Source organism: Rhinoderma darwinii, chromosome 2 (assembly GCF_050947455.1).
Source record: "Rhinoderma darwinii isolate aRhiDar2 chromosome 2, aRhiDar2.hap1, whole genome shotgun sequence".
Taxonomy (NCBI): domain Eukaryota; kingdom Metazoa; phylum Chordata; class Amphibia; order Anura; family Rhinodermatidae; genus Rhinoderma; species Rhinoderma darwinii.
In genome coordinates, this window is record NC_134688.1 from 357,484,050 (window position 1) to 357,501,394 (window position 17,345).

Here is a 17,345-nt window from a genome sequence, read left to right on the forward strand (position 1 = left end):
TTTTTACTTTAAGGTGAAAGCCGTAAAAACAAAGCCCGAAAAACAATGGAGGAAACACAGTTTTTTCCAGTTTCAGCCTGCAAAGACTTTTATTTCAGTTTCCCAGTACATTAAATGGTGTCAATAGAAAATACAACTCCTCCCGCAAGAAATAAGCCCTCACACGACTCTATTGACGGAAAAATAAAACGTTATGGCTAATGGAAGAAGGGGAGTGAAAAAATTATTGATCAGTCAAGAAAGGGTTAATTAATTACTAATAAAAAAAACATTTATGACCACAAGTGGGGGATAGCCGTACTACTTACAAATTTTGGGGTGCTTTTTCCTCCTTTATTTTTTGTGAAAATTAAAAAATTCAACATTTTAGTGGAAATAATGTTGATATTCATTTTCACGGCCTAATTCTAATAAATTCTGCAAAAGACCTGTGGGGTCAAAAATGCTCACTATACCCCTAGATAGATTCCTTAAGTGGTGTAGTGGGGTCACTTTTGGGGTGTTTCCACTGTTTGGGTACCTCAGGGGCTTTGCAAATACGACATGGCACCCGAAAACCATTTCAGCTAAATTTGAGCTCCAAAAGCCAAATAGCGCTCCTTCCCTTCTAAGCCCTGCTGTGGGTCCAAACAGCCGTTTATTACCACAAATGGCGTATTTCCGTAATCAGGAGAAATTGTTTTACAAATGCTGGGGTGATTTTTTTCCTTTATTCCTTGTAAAAATTTAAAATTTCTATGTTTTTTTTCAGAAAAAAAGTAGATTTTCATCTTCACAGACGAATTCAAATACATTTAGTAAAAAAACTGTGGGGTCAAAATGCTAACTATACCCCTAGATAAATTCCGTGAGGGGTGTAGTTTCTAAAATGGGGTCATATTTGGGGGGTTTCCACGGTTTTGGTCCCTCCAGTTCATTGCAAATGCGACATTGCATTAAAAACTAATCCAGTTAAATCAGCGCTCCAAAATCCAAATGACGCTCCTTCTCTTCTGAGCCCTGCTGTGGGTCCAAACAGCCGTTTATTACCACATATGGGGTATTGTCGTAATCGGGAGAAATTTCTTTACAAATGCTGGGGTGTTATTTCTTCTTTATTCCTTGTAAAAATTAAAAATTTCTATGTTTTTTTCAGAAAAAAAAGTAGATTTTCATCTTTAATTCCTGAGAAACGCCTATTGGGTTAAAACATTTTTGAATGCTGTTTTGGATACTTTGAGGAGTGCAGTTTTTAAAATGGGGTGATTTATAGGGACTTTCTAATATATAAGTCCCTCAAAGCCACTTCAGAACTGAACTGGTCCCTAAAAAAAACCTTGTAATGTCCTGGAAATATAAAAGAATGTTCAAAAAACGATGCCAACATAAAGTACACATATGAGATATATGAATTAGTAACTATTTTGTGTGGTATTACTGTCTGTCTTACAAGCAGATACATTTAATTTTAGAAAAATGCTAATTTTTGCACATTTTCAAAAAAAATTGGTGTTTTTCATACATAAATATTGAATTTATCGTCCAAATTTTTTTACTAACATAAAGTACAATATGTCACGAGAAAACAAACCCAGAATCACTTGGATAGGTAAAAGCACTCCCAAGTTATTACTACATAAGGTAACACATGTCAGATTTGAAAAAATCGTCTTCCTCCCCAAGGCCAAAACAGGCTCAGTCCTGAAGGGGTTAACCAATAGCATATAATAACAATATGTTTCGTCCTGAACCAATCATAGGCTCAGGAGGCGTTTCGAATGTAAACCATAGGTTCCCAAAATATACCACGTCATAGATGCTAGGAGTCAGACTACCCCCTCCCTTATAGTATGCAAAGATCTTCTCCAAGGCTAAGAGTCGGACTGACTCCCTCCCTTATAGTAAACATCATGTCATGTTTTAAACATATTCTAATCGCTTTCACACAGATGAAAGTAAATTTTGCATTTAAATTGGAAATCAAGGTTCCAGAGTCTGGAGGAAGAGTGGAGAGGTACTCAATCCAAGTTGCTTGCGGTCCAGTGTGAAGTTTCCACAATCAGTGATGGTTTGGGGAGCCATGTCCATAGTTGGCAACATTTGAATTTTTTTTCCAGGGACACTTAGGGTTTGGCGTCTTTGGTGGGTGGGTCTTATGGGGGCGTGGCTTACCTGATGGGGCGTGGCTTTCCAGAATTTCTGCATACAAATAAACAAACAAAAATGTCTGCACTAATTTGGCTAACAACTATTTTGGTGGCCAGTATCGCACTCTGGTTTTCCGTTTGTATACAGGCAGGTGATTTCTCACTTTATCACTAGGGATAGGCGATATGTGCTGACAACTACTGGTAGTGTAAAAACCAGCGTAGATAGTGCCACACTCAGTGCCCCTTATAGATGGTGCTCCGCACTGCCCCCAGTAGATAGTGCCACACACTGCTCCCTGTAGATAATTCCACAGACTGTTCCCTGTAGATATTGCCACACACTGCTCCTTGTAGTTATTGCCATGCACTGCTTCCTGTAGATAATTCCACAGTGCCCCCTGTAGATAGTGCCACATGGCCCTCCTGTAGATAGGGCCACACAGCCCCCTGTAGATAGTGCCACACAGTCCCCTGTAGATAATGCGACACAGCCCCCTGTAGATAGTGCCACACAGCCCACCTTGTAGATAGTGCCACACAGCCCCCTTGTAGATAGTGCCACACAGCCCCCTTGTAGATAGTGCCACACAGCCCCCTTGTAGATAGTGCCACGCAGCCCCCTTGTAGATAGTGCCACGCAGCCCCCTTGTAGATAGTGCCACGCAGCCCCCTGCAGATAGTGCACACAGCCACCCTGTAGATAGAGCCACACAGCCACCCTGTAGATAGAGCCACACAGCCACCCTGTAGATAGAGCCACACAGTCCCCCCTGTAGATGATGTCAGACAGCCCCCCTGTAGATAGCGCCACACAGCCCCCCTGTAGATAGTGCCACACCGCCCCCTGTATATAGAGCCACACAGCCCCCTGCAGATAGAGCCATACGTCCCACCTGTAGATAGAGCCACACAGCCCCCTGTAGATAGAACCACACAGCCCTCCTTGTAGATGATGTCACACAGCACCCCGTAGATGATGCTACAAAGCCTCCCTGTAGATGCCACACAGTCCCCTTGTACTTGATGCCACGCAGTCCCTCTGTACTCGATGCCACACAGCCATCCTGTAGATGATGCCACACAGCCACCCTGTAGATGCCACGATTTGGCCGGGGATTCCTCTGCTGGAGGAGCCCTTGACGTCACTGTCCATAGACAGTGACGTCAGGGGATCCTCCTGGACTGGAATGTAATGTCAGGGGCAACCCCAGTGCAGGAGTCCCGGACAGAGCGCTATTAGCACTCTGCCTGGGACTCCTGCTCTGCTTCTGACATACTGTCCATATATGGACAGTGATGTCAGGGCCTTCTCCAGAGTAGGAGTCTCGGAGCAGAGCACTAGTATAGTATTTGCGCTGGGACTCCTTCTCTGGGGAAGGGGGGAAGCCCCTGACATCACTGTCCATATATGGACAGTGAAGTCATGGGTTCCGTCTATGATCGAAATCCTAGGCAGAGCATCGGCAATGCTCTGGTCAGGGATTCCGCTGCAGGAGGTGCCCAGCCCTGACTGCCCTTATATGGACAGTGAAGTCAGGGGCTCCGTCTATGAGCGGAATCCCGGGTCAGGGCATCGGCAGCGCTTTGGCCGAGGATTCCGGTGCTCCAGGATGAGTGAATGGCAGGGCAGGAAGCGAATAGTTTCCTGCTCTGCCATAGTATTCAATTGTATCTGTGTACTGAGGACGCAGATACAATTGAATGTAGCTGTTGCCCGGAATGTCTCTGTAAATTCAAGACAGTCCCGGCAAATTTGGGACTGTTGACAAGTATGCATGTCTTCTGCTAGTGTTGGTCCACTGTGTTATATCAAGTACAGAGTCAACGCAGCAGTCTACCAGGTAATTTTAGAACACTTCATGCTTCACTCTGCTGACAAGCTTTATGGAGATGCTGATTTCATTTTCCAGCAGGACTTGGCACCTGCCCACACTGCCAAAAGTACCAATACCTGGTTTATTAACCACAGTATCACTACGCTTGATTGGCCAGCAAACTCGCCTAACCTAAACCCCATAGACAATCTATAGGGTATTGTCAAGAGGAAGAAGTAGAGGCGTGGCTTAACAGGGGAAAAATTTGCTACATGCCCAGCTTCAGTTGTCCCCCTTCAAGAAACTGAAGAGTTGGGAGGTATGCATAAATGACGGGGATGGTAATAGCCATTTAAATCTCCAGTAAACGTTATTGTTTTTTTTTTTTTTTTACTATTATTAAAATATAACTAGACTTAACAAGAGAATTACATGTAAATTATTTTTGGTTGCTATGGGAAATAAGGCACATGCTTCTCATGCGCAGATGCAGTCTCTGTGCACAGTCGGTCACGTGATTTAATAGCACGCCGCTGACCAATCAGAAAACAACTACAACAACAGCGTTCTATACTGCGAGAGGTATGGTAAACGACACTCAGTACAAGTGGCTGCGTCATCAGGATCGCGCATGCGCTACTAGCTATTTTGCCAGGCTTCAAGATGGCGGGGACCAGTCTAGTGGCAGGAGATGTGGTTGTAGATGCATTACCTTATTTTGATCAGGGATACGATGCGGCGGGAGTGCGAGAGGCGGTAAGTGCGGGTCACATCTGTAGAAGTCGCTATGTGCAGTCGTGTGGTAAACGCTGTTGTAATATCAGTTACACGTGGATCTGTCCCATCACAGCTACTCTCCCTGTATAGCGATTGGAACTTCGTGTATAAATAAATTAATATTCTGTGTCCTGGCAGTCCTACAACTGTGTTCCTACACGTGGTCTAGTAATACTGTAATAATGACGGGACTTGTGGGGACCTGTGGAAAAGATATAATAACTTGACTATGACATTCTAATACTCTTATTACTCAACCCATGTCTCTTATTATGACCTGTATATTCCATCTATAGAAGGGGTGCACAAGCTTTTTATTTTATTTTTTTTGTGAGGGCCCCATTATCGGATTGTACTACTTCCAAGGGCAGCGTTCAGTGAGGAGAGCCTGGAGTACTTGAACATCAGGGACACTTGCGAGCGCAGCTCTGGGGGCATTACAATTTGATTTGTCAGTCCTGCACGTTGCATGAAAAACATTTTTGCAACTTTCTAAGGGCCTGTTCACATCTGCATTGGAGGCTCCATTAGGGACCCCCGTCGCAGAAATTACCGGAAACCATAGCTCAGCATGCTCTAATGTTTCCGACAAAACCACGGACACCCTGACAGAACCCATTAAAGTCAATCTGTTCCGTCGACCGCCGGTGGTGTCCGGCTTTTCCTTGTTCTGCTGCTCTGACCGAGTAGAATGAAATGACCTGACGCAGATGTGAACAGTGTCTAATATACTTTGTTTCAGTTCCTCCCCGTTTGCATGATCTCTGTGAATAGGAACATTCTTGTTTGCATGATCCAAATGCTGAAAACCTATACATACCCTAAGGCCTTATTCAGACGAGCTGAAAACTCGTGCGTGTGCTGTGCATGGAAATCACTCACGGCACACGGACCCATTGATTTCAATGGGGCCATTCACACATGCAGGAGTTTTCACGCAGCGAGAGTCAGTTGCGTGACACTCACTACGTGTCCTATATTGGTGCGTTTTCGTGCCCCTACCATTAAAGTCAATGGGTGCGCATCCGTGTGATTTGCGCATCAATTCCATTGAAAAAGTGCTTTGCGAGTGTGTGAAAAACACATGCTATTTTTATTATTTTATACCATATTCAGCTGATTTGAAAACATTTTATGGGGCTGGACTACATGTTACCTACGCTGATACATTGTAGCAAACGCAGCGCTGCCTGAACTGGCTACAATTGTAGCAAATTCTCAGTAGTAGCTCTGTATAGGTTTCAGAATGTAAAGAAGAAGATTTCTGTTCACTGACCGCAATCAGAGATCTTACAAATGGTGAGGAATTGAAATACAATAGGGGCAGATTTACTAATGCTGTCTAGCTTAGACCAGGCAATCGTCATCTTAAATTTGTCATCTCTTGCTAGACATGTTAGACACGTTTCCTTATACCACCTCTTGGTTGGCTTAGTTTACACCAGTTTTTGTGCCCGTGTTTTGTTGCAATTTTGCCGCGCATCAGAGAATTTTAAATTCGCCCCTTTCTTCTAAACCGTGCCCCTTTTTCTAGACTATTTTGAAAAGTGTCTAATGAGGTGCAAACATTTTATTTATTGTAGTCCTACAATCTGATCTTATTTCCTTCCGTATTTAGGCAGCCGCACTGGTGGAAGAGGAAACCAGAAGATACCGCCCAACCAAAAATTACCTGAGTTACTTACCTACTCCAGACTACACTGTGTTTGAGGTATGGATCACCATCCGCTCTATGTATTTTCAGTGGCTCTGTCTGTTTGCGATGTGAACATCATATCTATATGGAGTTGGCTGTAAAATCCTTTCCACTACTGCAGCAAATTGTGGCAGTCGTATGGGGGAAAAAAAGGGCAACCAAAGACCGCAGTTGTCCACAAGATATGTTTGCTTCACATTTTTTTCCCCAAAATTGACGTGTTTGCCGGATTAGCTCTCGACTTATACGTTAAGGGTAGGCTGTGACGAATGCCATAGAGTAGCAGGCTTTAGCTATAGACTGATGGTATCCTGTTAATGGATATGTCATGAATGCCCCTTTTCATGACCTATCCGATGAATGGATACCATTATATGGTTGACGGATGCCGCTGTTGGGCATCGGTTTAACGCATCAGTCCCCATAGGCTATAATGGCAATCGTTTAACGGATACTTAATGAAAAGCTCATGATATATACGTTTATTGGTTGCTGGTGACAAATGCCATATAGTGGCATCCGTCAACCTTAGCGTTTTTCCTCCTATAGTCTTCTATGGCGAAACTGCAATTAAAACCAGTGATCAATTATAATGTGGTAATTATGGGTCTAGTAAATGAAGGAGAGGGAGCAGAAATGATGCGGGGAGGAAAAAAATGCACCCAGAAAACGCATCAATACCGCATGAAAAACATTTTTTAATGCCTGGCGATTCCTTTAAGAAAACAATCTGAACGTGCAAGACATTAACTCTTTAAAACATTTGATATGTCAAAGATATATCAGTAGTTTTGATCTGCGGAGGTCCGGATAGAGAGACCCTCGCCATCGCTGAAATGCTCAACTCCATTCAGACTACTCTCACCCATCAGACAATTAAAAAATAACTATGTATGCACACCACTACTTTCCTCATGCGCCCCCAGCATGCTGCGGCTCCTAAAAACATACTGACGCCCGGCAGTGCCGGAACGCTGTACGTGACACCGCACTCAGGATATTATTTCTAATCACATCATTATCTCCAACAAGTAAAGTGGCCTGTAACCAGTCATCATGTCAATGGGCAAAACATCACCAGACTCACTGTTTTTCTTGATATTTATATATGTATTTTTTTTGCATACTTGGCCCCGGGTGATAGGTTGTACCTGCGTCAGGAGGCAAACCTTGTGTAGGGGACTGTGTTTTTAGATGGTTTGGGAGTGTTGAAATAGATAAATTTTATCTCCTTTTTGTTTTTTGATTAATTATCCACACATTAATATTTCTCGTAAGTAACGGAGTTTGTGCTCCCCATATAAGGGGATTGGACTGCGCTAGTAGGGCGCGCCTTTGTACAAATGGTAACCAAGTCCAAGTCAGACAGAGTTTAACCAGAAAGGAACACGCTAGCCCAGTGATGTAAATCTCCAGTCACACTGCAACCGATGGCTTCAAAAAGTACCTCTGTATTAAACAGACTTTATACATGCGACTTTGTTCTCTATTGGTAAAATGTGTCACCCCTATGACTGCAATAGATATATCCGTTCCATCCTGATAGAAATGTGTATTATGTCCCTCCGAAGGAGTTGTGCTGACAGGGAGTATGAGAGAAGTAGTTCATGGGTAACATCTCGCAGGGCAGAGGGGCACTTTTTGGCAGCATCTGCTTGTTTTTAATAGAAATCATTACAACTATATGGGGTGTCCGTTCTATTGTTATTCTAAGGCTCTGTTCACACTGAGGTTTTTTTGCAGGCAGAAAAAAAATCTGTCTTGGAATTCCTTCAGGAGTTTTGAGGCCGATTTTTAACTGCCTACACTTTTTTTTTTTGTTTATTCAATAGGTAGTCAGAGGTGTAAACTGCGGCATGTCTTTTTTTTTTTTTTTTTTTTTTTTCTCCCGTGAGCAGCCAAAAGGCGCTTGGAAAGAAAACTCCGACGCAGTTCCCGCACCAAAATCGGTGCCAAAAATCTGTGTGAACTGACCCGTACACCTACCTGTACTTTTTTTGTTTACATCTCAGGCAGACGGTTATCTAGGAGAGGTTACAGGTCTGTCGCTTGTTGCTTTCAATACTAAAATAAAGCCGCTGTGTTTCTAGGTAAAGCCCCGTGGGTGTTTATATCTGGGTGTTCGGTGCAATATCTGGTTTTAAATTATTATTATTTTTGTCTTTTTAGACAGAAATAATGAAGAATGAGTTTGAGAGACTATCTGCTCGCCAACCACTGGAGCTTCTCAGCATGAAGAGGTGAGTCCTATGTGTTTTTTCTTTCAGACTTTTTAATTTTTTTTATTAACATTTCCTTTCAAACTTGAAGCTTGTGTAAGCACAGCTACGCTTTTCTACCATTAAATATTTTTTAACTTTAAAGGATACGTTGATGCTGTGGTCGGTGTCTTTGTATGAATACATCAGTGGGCTTTATTTGCCCACGTGGCAAGCAAATGGTTTTACAAAACCCAATTCACAGACTAATCATTTAGCCATGGCTAACTCTTCCTACCACCCAGTTTTCAAGATTAACCATTCTTGTTTACATCCAGATTCTGAAAACCCATAAAGATCTAATACTTGTAATTAGTAAGTCCATGCTTCATTTTCCCATTGTGCAGTTTTGCTTTTTACTACTGTCCGTGGACCTATTGGCAAGTTATTTGGATCCTTTCTAAAATAGGCCCTTTTTTATTGTATTTTGGGTGGAAACTTACATTTTGTTGATTCTGAATAAATGGCCTCTCGTAGTGCAGTCGTACACTTATGTATAAATAATTTCATTGAATCATTTTTTTTTTCTTTTTCAGATATGAATTACCTGCTCCTACATCTGGTCAGCGGAACGATATTACTGCATGGCAGGAGTGTGTCAACAACTCGATGGCTCAGCTGGAGCATCAGGCTATTCGTATAGAGAATCTGGAAATCATGTCCCAGCATGGCTGCAATGCCTGGAGAGTCTATAATGAGTGAGTGGCGCTGGTAAAGGAAATCGCTTCACTGTGACCCGTAAAGTGTGAGGGTTTAAGATTGAAGCTCAATAAATTCCTCTCTTCTGTTTTAGAAATCTAGTTCGTATGATTGAGTCTGCACAGAAAGATCTTCAGAAGTTAAGGTGAGTGTATATTACATTATCCTGTCCAACTCCTAATAACAGACTTGGAAGAGCTGAGGACTTGTATTATAGATGGGGATACTGTATATGTGTGTGTGTGTGTGTGTGTGTGTGTGTGTGTATATATATATATATATATATATATATATAATAGTTTTATGCCACACCCTTTTTCGAGACCCTTTTAAAAAGTGTCTAGAGCGGTACAAACATCTGTTTTTTTTTTTTGGAGCTTTTGCTTCATACTTAGGTCTAAATCTTTATGCAACATTATGCTCCAGAAATACACAATTTTGGCAAATTTTTGCAAGGTCTAGGCACAATCATATTAGTATATCCAGAGGTTCGCAATGCTGCCTCTACAGGCGTCATTGACACCTGTAAAGGCTCCTGAATGTTTTGAAATCCTTCTCATGCGTATTATGCATGGGACGGAGTTCGTTTTAAGTGGGTGGATGGCACTGGCGGCACAGTACTACAGGTAATAGAAGTACAGAAGAAGAGGTTCTCAGAACCTTTCTTTATCTACTTTAAATTCTCGTACTGTGCCCCTAGTGCGGCACTCCTGGGAGGCTCTTAATGACGTAAGTCAGGCGCTAGCACATTGAGTCATTAAGGCTCTTTGTGCGCTTGCTTAGCACCATTAGGAGCCGCCCGGTGGTCCCATGCTGGAACCACCTGGAACTTAGAAGTGCTGCTAAGGACAGAGGGCTAATCCTCTATAGGCATGGTGGATGAGGAGGGAGACAAGCCTCTGCTGTCTGCTCCCATGTGACCAGGGTCCTATTTCTGCACCATCATTCCCTATCCTCTATTGCTTCCCCCCCCCCCCCCTCCTATCCCCTGTGTTTGTGCCCCTGTGTATTGTCCAAGAGGGTGATTCTCCATCCCCCCCCCCCCCCCCCAGGGTCATTTGCAACTCCTCGTCTGCTGCTGACACAATCACCTCCATACAGGAGGTCTCTTTCTCTATCTCACCCATTTGCTCATATGTTCTTATCTGGGTCCACATGTTGCAGTGAACATGTGGTTTTACCACCGTTCAAGCCAAAAATTGGCATTTTCACCGTGATGTGTAAACTCGGCTTGACTGGAATGGGATCTGTGCAAATCCCACCTGACTCTGCTGCACATTAGTTTCTAATGGAGATTAACAAAAATGTGTGCGTATAAGAAATCCATTTTATTTAGACTGCGCACTATGTTTTGAAGAGTCGCAGTATACTACTGTTTATTATAAGCAGTTATATACCACGCCCCCTGAACCACAGATTTGCGCAGTCCCAAAGAAATGTCTGGAGGCGACTGACGGGACGCACGCCTTATTTGACAAGTTCCACTATTTTTGCTTTGACTTAGTCTAATCGCGTGGTCTTCTGCATTGTCCATGAGTGACAGCTTTCGTGCTTCAAGGCAGGTAGTGTCCCGCAACTCTTATGTTCAGTGTGTAATATAAAATAGGTTTAGAATTACCTAAACTCGCTATTTATGTATGAAAGCCTTGGTGTAAGTCATTGTGATGTTTCCCTGCATAAATATTGAGCTTTAAACACCACGTATACCTACGTTTTATTAATTAGAATTACCACAAATGACGTCCTCCTTGACTAAAAATACTTCAAGAATGCGAGCTGTTCATATTTTCAAGCAGAGTAAAAATCATAGTGACCTCTGAGTATATCTGACCCATTGAGTAGAGAACTTAATATTCTCCTTTTGAATACCAGAAAACCTCTTACTGCTGTGTATAAGGCGAGATAAGACCCTGATCCGTCCTCCGAACAAGGAAGGATCCTGCTACAGGATCATCTGTCAATTCTGTTTGGTAACATACACATGTGCTGGGAAGCACCGCTAGTACTGACAGTTGGTTTTTCACCTATACCAACCTATAAGATGCCAGTTGTCTTTTTTTCCCATGGCAATTGCTTCTGAGGTACTTGCCTTCTAGAAAAAAAAATTAAATTAATCATTCTCCATAAAGGAATTTTTGTTTTTATTCTGTGCGTCTTCTTTCTACAGCCCCCTTACATCATTAATTTCCATATTGTCTTGTCTCGTTCAGGAAACGTATTCAGGACTTGAATTGGCAGAGGAAAAACTCGCAACTTACATCTGGTGCCAAGCTGAGAGAAATGGAGTCAACGTAAGTTATTACTGTGCATGTATTGTCATGAGAGCTATGTTACTGTGAAAATAAAATATATCACGTAATGGCTTTACTGTTCCCATATATCCCAACTACATTATTTCACTAAATCTGCATTTTATGTGGCTCACAAAATGGAAGAAATGGATGTATTCCGTATCTTAATAGATACAGTAATTAAACATGATGTAGACAACCGTGTGGAATGTCTCCAGTATATAAGGATTGAGTCTGAACAGGGTTCTAGTATTAAAGGGATCGTACATGATAAAAACCCCTGTCCCTATTAGGCCCTCCCTCTATGTGCCAGAACTGAGAGCTCCTGCTCTGGTGGACTCAACGTGGCTGGCATGTAAGGCTATGTTCACTCAAGTGGTTTTGCAAGAAAATCTGAGGCTGACGCTCTGATTTCTGCCATGAATTTGCAGTTTGATATGCATGCAGATTAGACCCATTCAATGAAGCTAATCCTCGTGTGGCTACCTGCCGCGGCTTGCGCATCAAATGACACCTCTAGCTACATGAAAATTCTGCCCTGTGAACATAGCATAAAGTAGCTGTGCCTGCTACTGTATCTTAGCCCCACTCAAGTAAATAGGTGTCCGCTACAGTCCCAGGCACGTGCAGCCGAGCCACTGTGCCTGGATAAACATTACAAGCGCCACTTCATTGTGCTGATCAAGGGTTGAAACATCTCCTTCCTGGTCACACATCGATGGCCTATTCCTAAGGTAATGAAAATGAACCTTGACCTTTAAAGGGTTATTAAACCAGTAGTTGGCAGCCTATAAGACAAGCCACTAATATAACACACATGCGGTTGTGGGAGCAGATGTTTCTCAACTTCCAATCAATAATACCATTGATTATCGTTATATAGTTGGCCTTTTTTCTGTCTGAAATGGCGGCTAGCAGAGCAGTAGCGTGCAGTACTGTAGGTGGAGCTGCGGATAGATGTGTACGCACTGCTCCTTTCAGCCAAACGCTCCTTGCCATGTCAACCCAAATATCTGACTTTCCCTAAGGCTTCATACCCACTTCAGTCTCTTTCTTCAGGGTGCTAGCCGTTTTTCTGACGGCTAGCGCCCTGACCCATTCATTTCAATGGGGCCATGCACACTTCAGTTTTTTTTGACTATTCCGTTCCGACAAAAGTAGAGCATGTCCTACTTTGGTCCGAGATTCCGTGACCGTGAGGCCCATGCAAGTCAATGGGGCCGTCAAAAAAACTGTCTAGCAACGGCCAGGCGGGCAGTAGTACATTAGAGATATTAGACTAATCGGCAGCCACTTATCTCTATCCAGCACTTATAGAGAGAAGAGGCTGCTGATAAAAATAAAATAAAAAGCAGTTCATACGTACCCCGGTCGTTGTCTTGGTGACGAGTCCCTCTTCTTCCTCCAGTCTGACCTTTCTGTATGATGCGGCAATCCATGTGGCCGCTGCAGCCTGTGATTGGCTGCAGTGGCGGTCACGTGGGATGAAGCGTCATCCCTGGAGGCCGGCCTTCTGACGTCATCCAGTCCGGTGTGACCGCCACTACAGCCTGTGATTGGTTGCAGCGGTGACATGGGATGAAACGTCATCCCAAGAGGCTGGACAGGAGGAAAATGCAGGGAGTTCTGGGTAAGTATGAACAGTTTTTTTTTTTTTTTTTTTTTGTCATTACAATTGTATTTTGCGAGTGCAGAGCATGGTCATTCTTCCGCGCTAGTCACTGACCAGGGTGCTGAAAGTTACCGCCGATCAGTGCAGCCCATTAACTCTCAGCACCCTGTACAGTGACTAGCGCTGAACAACCCTTCTATTTCGGCACCCTGGATAGTACCATGCTCGGCGCTCAGAAACGGAAACCACACGGCCAACAAAATGGGCGTACGGATCCGTCAAAAACGGCCGCTAAAACGGTGAAGGAAGTGTGCACGAGGCCTTAAGCGGGAGCATTCTGATAAAAGGCCGCTGGAGCTACGGGTATACGAGTCCTCTGCTGGTGGAAATCCAGGTTGCAATGTTTTACTTCTCTTGTTTTCCTCCATTTAGGTGGGTGTCCCTTGTGAGTAAGAACTATGAGATTGAACGTGCAATTGTGCAGCTGGAGAATGAAATCAATCAGCTGAAACAAAGGGACGGAGAGAACAAAGAAAATATTGAGAACTATTAGGTGTATGGATAAGTGATGCAGCTTTTCCACTTTTTATTCCTCCAGTCCATCTGTTCACCCAAAAGATTTAACCCCACCGTAGACTAATGACTTTGCGTCTCCGTGTGCTTCTATCTATGCTATGGCTCCGGGCAAGTTGGAAGTCCACCTATTCTTGCCTCGTGTTTCTAGTGATAGCCTGATGTCACCTTTAGAAACTTCTGAAAATCTCCATTTGCAGTTGTGATGCAAATATGTGCTATGTGGTTCAGCTTTGACGTGCCGCAATAGTGTCATCGTGTATATGATTGTTTTTTATGTAATTTGAATAAAATTATTTTGCTTTATGTAATATGGTCGCCATTAAGTTATAGAACTCCTTACAAAAAAAAAGGATTTGTGGTTTAGAAAGATATTACAACTTTTTATTCTCACAAGAGCGTCTGGTATTATGGCAATAGACCTATGTATGTATTCTTAGTGTATTCACATTATATTTTAACTCCATGTTTTGGCATATGCAACAAATATACCTATTTTGGCTTTAATGACTAAGCATTGTTTTTTCATCTTCGCATTCAAAGAGTTAGAACTTTTTTTTTTTTTTTGTCGACGTAGCTGTTTGAGGGCTTTTTTCTTGCGGGATGAGTCGTATTTTTCAATGGCACCATTTTTGGTGCATATATTACATTTATTAACTGTTTTTGGGGGAGGGAATTGAAAAAACTGCAATTCCAGCATTGTTTTTCGCAGTTTAAATTTATGGCGTTCACTATGCGGCATAATACGTTACCTTTATTCTATGGTTATGGTACGATTAAGATATTACATATGTATAGGTTTTTTTTTACATTTCTTTTTACGAAGTTTGCACAAAAAATACCTTTTAAACAAAAATATATTTTTGCATCACCTCACTCCAGGAGCCGTAAGTTTTATTTTTTTGTTGATGTAGCCATGAGGGCTTGTTTTTTGTGGGACAAGGTGTAGTTTTCATCACTACTCATTTGGGTTACATGGGGCTTATTGATTAACTTATTATATTTTTTGGGGGGGGGGGGGGGTTGGTGGAGAATTTGGGAATTTTAATTTTATTTTTGAACGGCATTCACCATGCGGTTAAATTGAAATGTTAGAGGCTCTGTCACCAGTTTCATACTTCCCGATCGCCTACCTAATCTAATAGGCGCTGAGTTGTAGAGAACTACAGTGTTTTTTAAAAAAAAAAACTTTATTAGTGACAGTTATGAGCATTTTAACATTTATGCAAATCCAAATGGGTGTTGTAAAGAAAGCGGCAGCTGGAGGCTATGTCTGGTCATTCTCCCGTCACTCCGGTGAAGAACCCGCGGGATGAAGTTACGGCACAGCTTGATCACGCTGTGCTGTGACTAAAGCTGGACAGCATAAATGTTAAAATGCTCATAACATTGTCACAAATGTATTTAAAAAAACAAAACAAACAAACACCGTAGTTATCTAAAACACAGCACCTATTCGATTAGGTAGGCGATAGGGAAGTATGTAACTGGTGACCGCGCCTCTAACTTTTTATGTCGTTACAATTTTGGCAATACCGTGTGTATTTTTCAAGTTGTTTTTTTTTTTTTTTTTTTTTTTTTAAACACTTTAATGAAATTCACTTTTTATGGGAAAAATGGTTTGGTTTTATTTTTGTGTACTTTTTTTAAAAAATTTTTATGTCCAACTAGAAGACTTCACTATGCGATCTTCTGATCGCAGATATAATGCTTTGGCATACTTAGTTTTACACTGACAGGCAATAATACTTTGGTATACTAATATATGCCTAGGCATATAGCCAGGGCAGGCTTGGGGGCCTTTGTTGGGCCACCGGCTGCCATGGCAACCCGTCGGTGGCCGGCGTTCGCAAGCAGCTGATGGATGACAGAGGGAGCCCCCTACTGTCAAAACATTGAAATGCTGCGGTCGCTATTGATCACGGCATTTAAGGGGTTAAATGGCTAAGATTAAGGGTTTCTCTAACCTCAGCGGGGCTCCCACGATGACCATGCAGGCACAGTGTCTGTGCCCACGCGATCACCATCACGTACGTGCATGGCCGAATGTGTGCATGTACGTGAAAATGCAGCAAGGTGTTAATCCGGCATGTGCCACAGCAGTATCCTTTTGAATATGCTGGGCTGGTATGGGTCTCATTATTTTTATGTTTTGCTGTATGGAATAGTGCAGTAGAGTGTGGGGTCCCATGGGTGACGTATCAATATACAGTGGCATATGCTGGAGTCTTCCATCTCCAATGTGAACAAAGCCTTCAATTTATTTTTCCTTAACACCTTCACCTCCTAGCACATAATTGTTAAATCCTGGCATTAAACAGGCTAACTACAATCTGAGTCACAGAAACCTGGCTGACTGCAAATGCGATAAGGTGTCGAGCACCACGCCCAATCACCACACACAGAGAAAAAAAGATCCTACTGTGATTTCCTTAACGATAGCAGTTTTACGCGGTTCTTTAGTATTTTAATGCTTAGTAATATGCAAAAAATCTAAGTATTACGTTTATTTTCTCTGGCCTCTGAGCCCCCACAATTATTTTTATTTTTTTTGTAGAGATCACTTTTCAGCTTTTGCTGTGCACACTGGCAGTAGAGTCAGCATTGTCATTTAGGCTGGGTTCACACGACCTATTTTCAGACGTAAACGAGGCGTATTATGCCTCGTTTTACGTCTGAAAATAGGGCTCCAATACGTCGGCAAACATCTGCCCATTCATTTGAATGGGTTTGCCGACGTATTGTGCAGACGACCTGTAATTTACTCGTCGTCGTTTGACAGCTGTCAAACGACGACGCGTAAATGGATTGCCTCGGCAAAGAAGTGCAGGACACTTCTTTGCCACGTAATTTGAGCTGTTCTTCATTGAACTCAATGAAGAGCAGCTCAAGACATACGAGCGTCACAGACGCCTCGTATATTACGAGGAGGAGCATTTACGGCTGAAACGAGGCAGCTGTTTTCTTCTGAAAACAGGCTGTCATTTCAGCCGTAAATGCCTGCTATCGTGTGAACATACCCTTAGAAGACAGAGTTAGTGAAATTACGTCTATCTGGAGGAAGATGATACAGAATCACACTTGTCACACCTCTCGCGCAATGACTACTGCACATGTCACAGAGCATGCCCACAACACTTCGATGGGTTGTTTTCTTATGTCCAAGTGTCTGCTGTTAAGTAAATATCTGCGGTTTCTGTTGCTAACTTAGGTAAAACGGCTGCTCCATAATCATATTAAAAAAATAACAGTAAATTATGGTCCAGTTATGTGTTTAATAAAAAAAAAAAAAACGCAATACATTTGCACACCTCATACAGGGTTCCATAAGGTGCGGTATGTAGGAAACTATTCTCCACCTGACGCAATGCTTCTAGTTAAATATCTCTGTACATAAGTTTGCAATGAAGCATTACAAGTTTTTTTTGTTTTTTGTTTTTTTTTTTCAGAATGAGAAACTTTGTATGTTTCTTTATGAAATTGGAGGTATTGGAAG

At 42.5% G+C, this 17,345-nt stretch overlaps 1 protein-coding gene across 1 annotated transcript; it reads left to right on the forward strand.

Moving 5' to 3' along the window:
• Positions 1–4,566: 4,566 nt before the first annotated feature.
• BCAS2 (BCAS2 pre-mRNA processing factor) lies at positions 4,567–14,160 on the forward strand. Its single transcript, XM_075850725.1, has 7 exons — positions 4,567–4,699; positions 6,339–6,431; positions 8,586–8,656; positions 9,211–9,372; positions 9,468–9,518; positions 11,584–11,664; positions 13,709–14,160. The coding sequence occupies exons 1-7, from the start codon at positions 4,607–4,609 to the stop codon at positions 13,827–13,829; spliced, it is 672 nt and encodes a 223-aa protein (XP_075706840.1). The 5' UTR covers positions 4,567–4,606; the 3' UTR covers positions 13,830–14,160.
• Positions 14,161–17,345: the final 3,185 nt, after the last annotated feature.

Bases quoted from the DNA above. Each gene is read 5' to 3' on its own strand.
- BCAS2 (XM_075850725.1), top strand. From the start codon at position 4,607: ATGGCGGGGACCAGTCTAGTGGCAGGAGATGTGGTTGTAGATGCATTA. The intron at 4,700-6,338 runs GTAAGTGCGGGT...TTCCGTATTTAG, and splicing joins CGGCGGGAGTGCGAGAGGCG to GCAGCCGCACTGGTGGAAGA. The intron at 11,665-13,708 runs GTAAGTTATTAC...TCCTCCATTTAG, and splicing joins CTGAGAGAAATGGAGTCAAC to GTGGGTGTCCCTTGTGAGTA.